This window comes from Blastocystis sp. subtype 4, assembly GCF_000743755.1.
Source record: "Blastocystis sp. subtype 4 strain WR1 chromosome Unknown seqid_1011, whole genome shotgun sequence".
NCBI lineage: Eukaryota > Bigyra > Opalinata > Blastocystidae > Blastocystis > Blastocystis sp. subtype 4.
In genome coordinates, this window is record NW_014568536.1 from 1 (window position 1) to 946 (window position 946).

Consider the following 946-nt stretch of genomic DNA (forward strand, 5'->3'; position numbering starts at 1 on the left):
AGGAACACCTGTAGTCACTTGTGTACCCATTACAAACATGTATTGTGATGCTTGATAACGAGCATTGATTGGAGGCTTCTGTACACAATGATCCATCTTTACTTCACCCAACACACCATTAGAACACTCACGATATGAATAACCTCTGTAACCAGTCTCACAAGAAGAAGGAGAGATTTGACCTTCAGCCACTGAAGGATAGTTGCCAATTCCAGGACATACAGATCCTGTTGCCTTACAATAGGCCATATGAACAGAGCCCAAAGTGGTTGTAGTTGAAGCAGTATCAGTAACCTCCCATCGATATCTGCGGAATCCAGCCAGAGCCACAGGAACAGAGATCTGAGGCTTTGTTCGAGAAGTCACAGTCTGATCCATTGCACGCAATATTGTCACTGGTTCATCATCTTCATCATCAGGATTGTACTTGGCAATGATATCAAAGCCCCAAGAAGAGACTGTGGTTCCTCCAACAATATTGAGTGAGTTCCATTTGCTTCCAACCAGATTCTCAACAGTCCATTCAATATAGGTTCCAATCGTATTAGGAAGAAGACCAGTAGTGTAAGGATCAAGATCCATGATTCCAGCAAGAGTACCTGAACTGGGATTTGTAGATTCCAGTGAAGAATAAGAATCAACAACAGTAGAACAATCTTCAACTCCAAATACTCCAGTAGCATCAAACACAACAGGATCAGAAGAGGAACCACTCAAAGGACGATGAATCTCGAAACTGAATACATTATTACCCTCCTGAATTCCAGCTGTTGACAGAATCACATGGAACTTCGAGAATATAGTAGCATCATGATCAGTGATTGATAGACTTGTTGAATCAAAGTCCTCTTCAAGATTGAATCGAGCAACCAGATTTCCATTCAGATAGGCACCCACTCCTCCAGAATACTTCACTCGAACATTCAACACTTGGTAATCATTCACT

At 41.8% G+C, this 946-nt stretch overlaps 1 protein-coding gene across 1 annotated transcript; it reads right to left on the reverse strand.

Moving 5' to 3' along the window:
- On the reverse strand, positions 1-378 carry JH06_5929 (hypothetical protein; the record flags this gene model as incomplete). Its single annotated transcript, XM_014669162.1, has 1 exon — positions 1-378. A coding segment is annotated over one exon (378 nt), but the record flags the coding sequence as incomplete, so codon positions are not given.
- Positions 379-946: the final 568 nt, after the last annotated feature.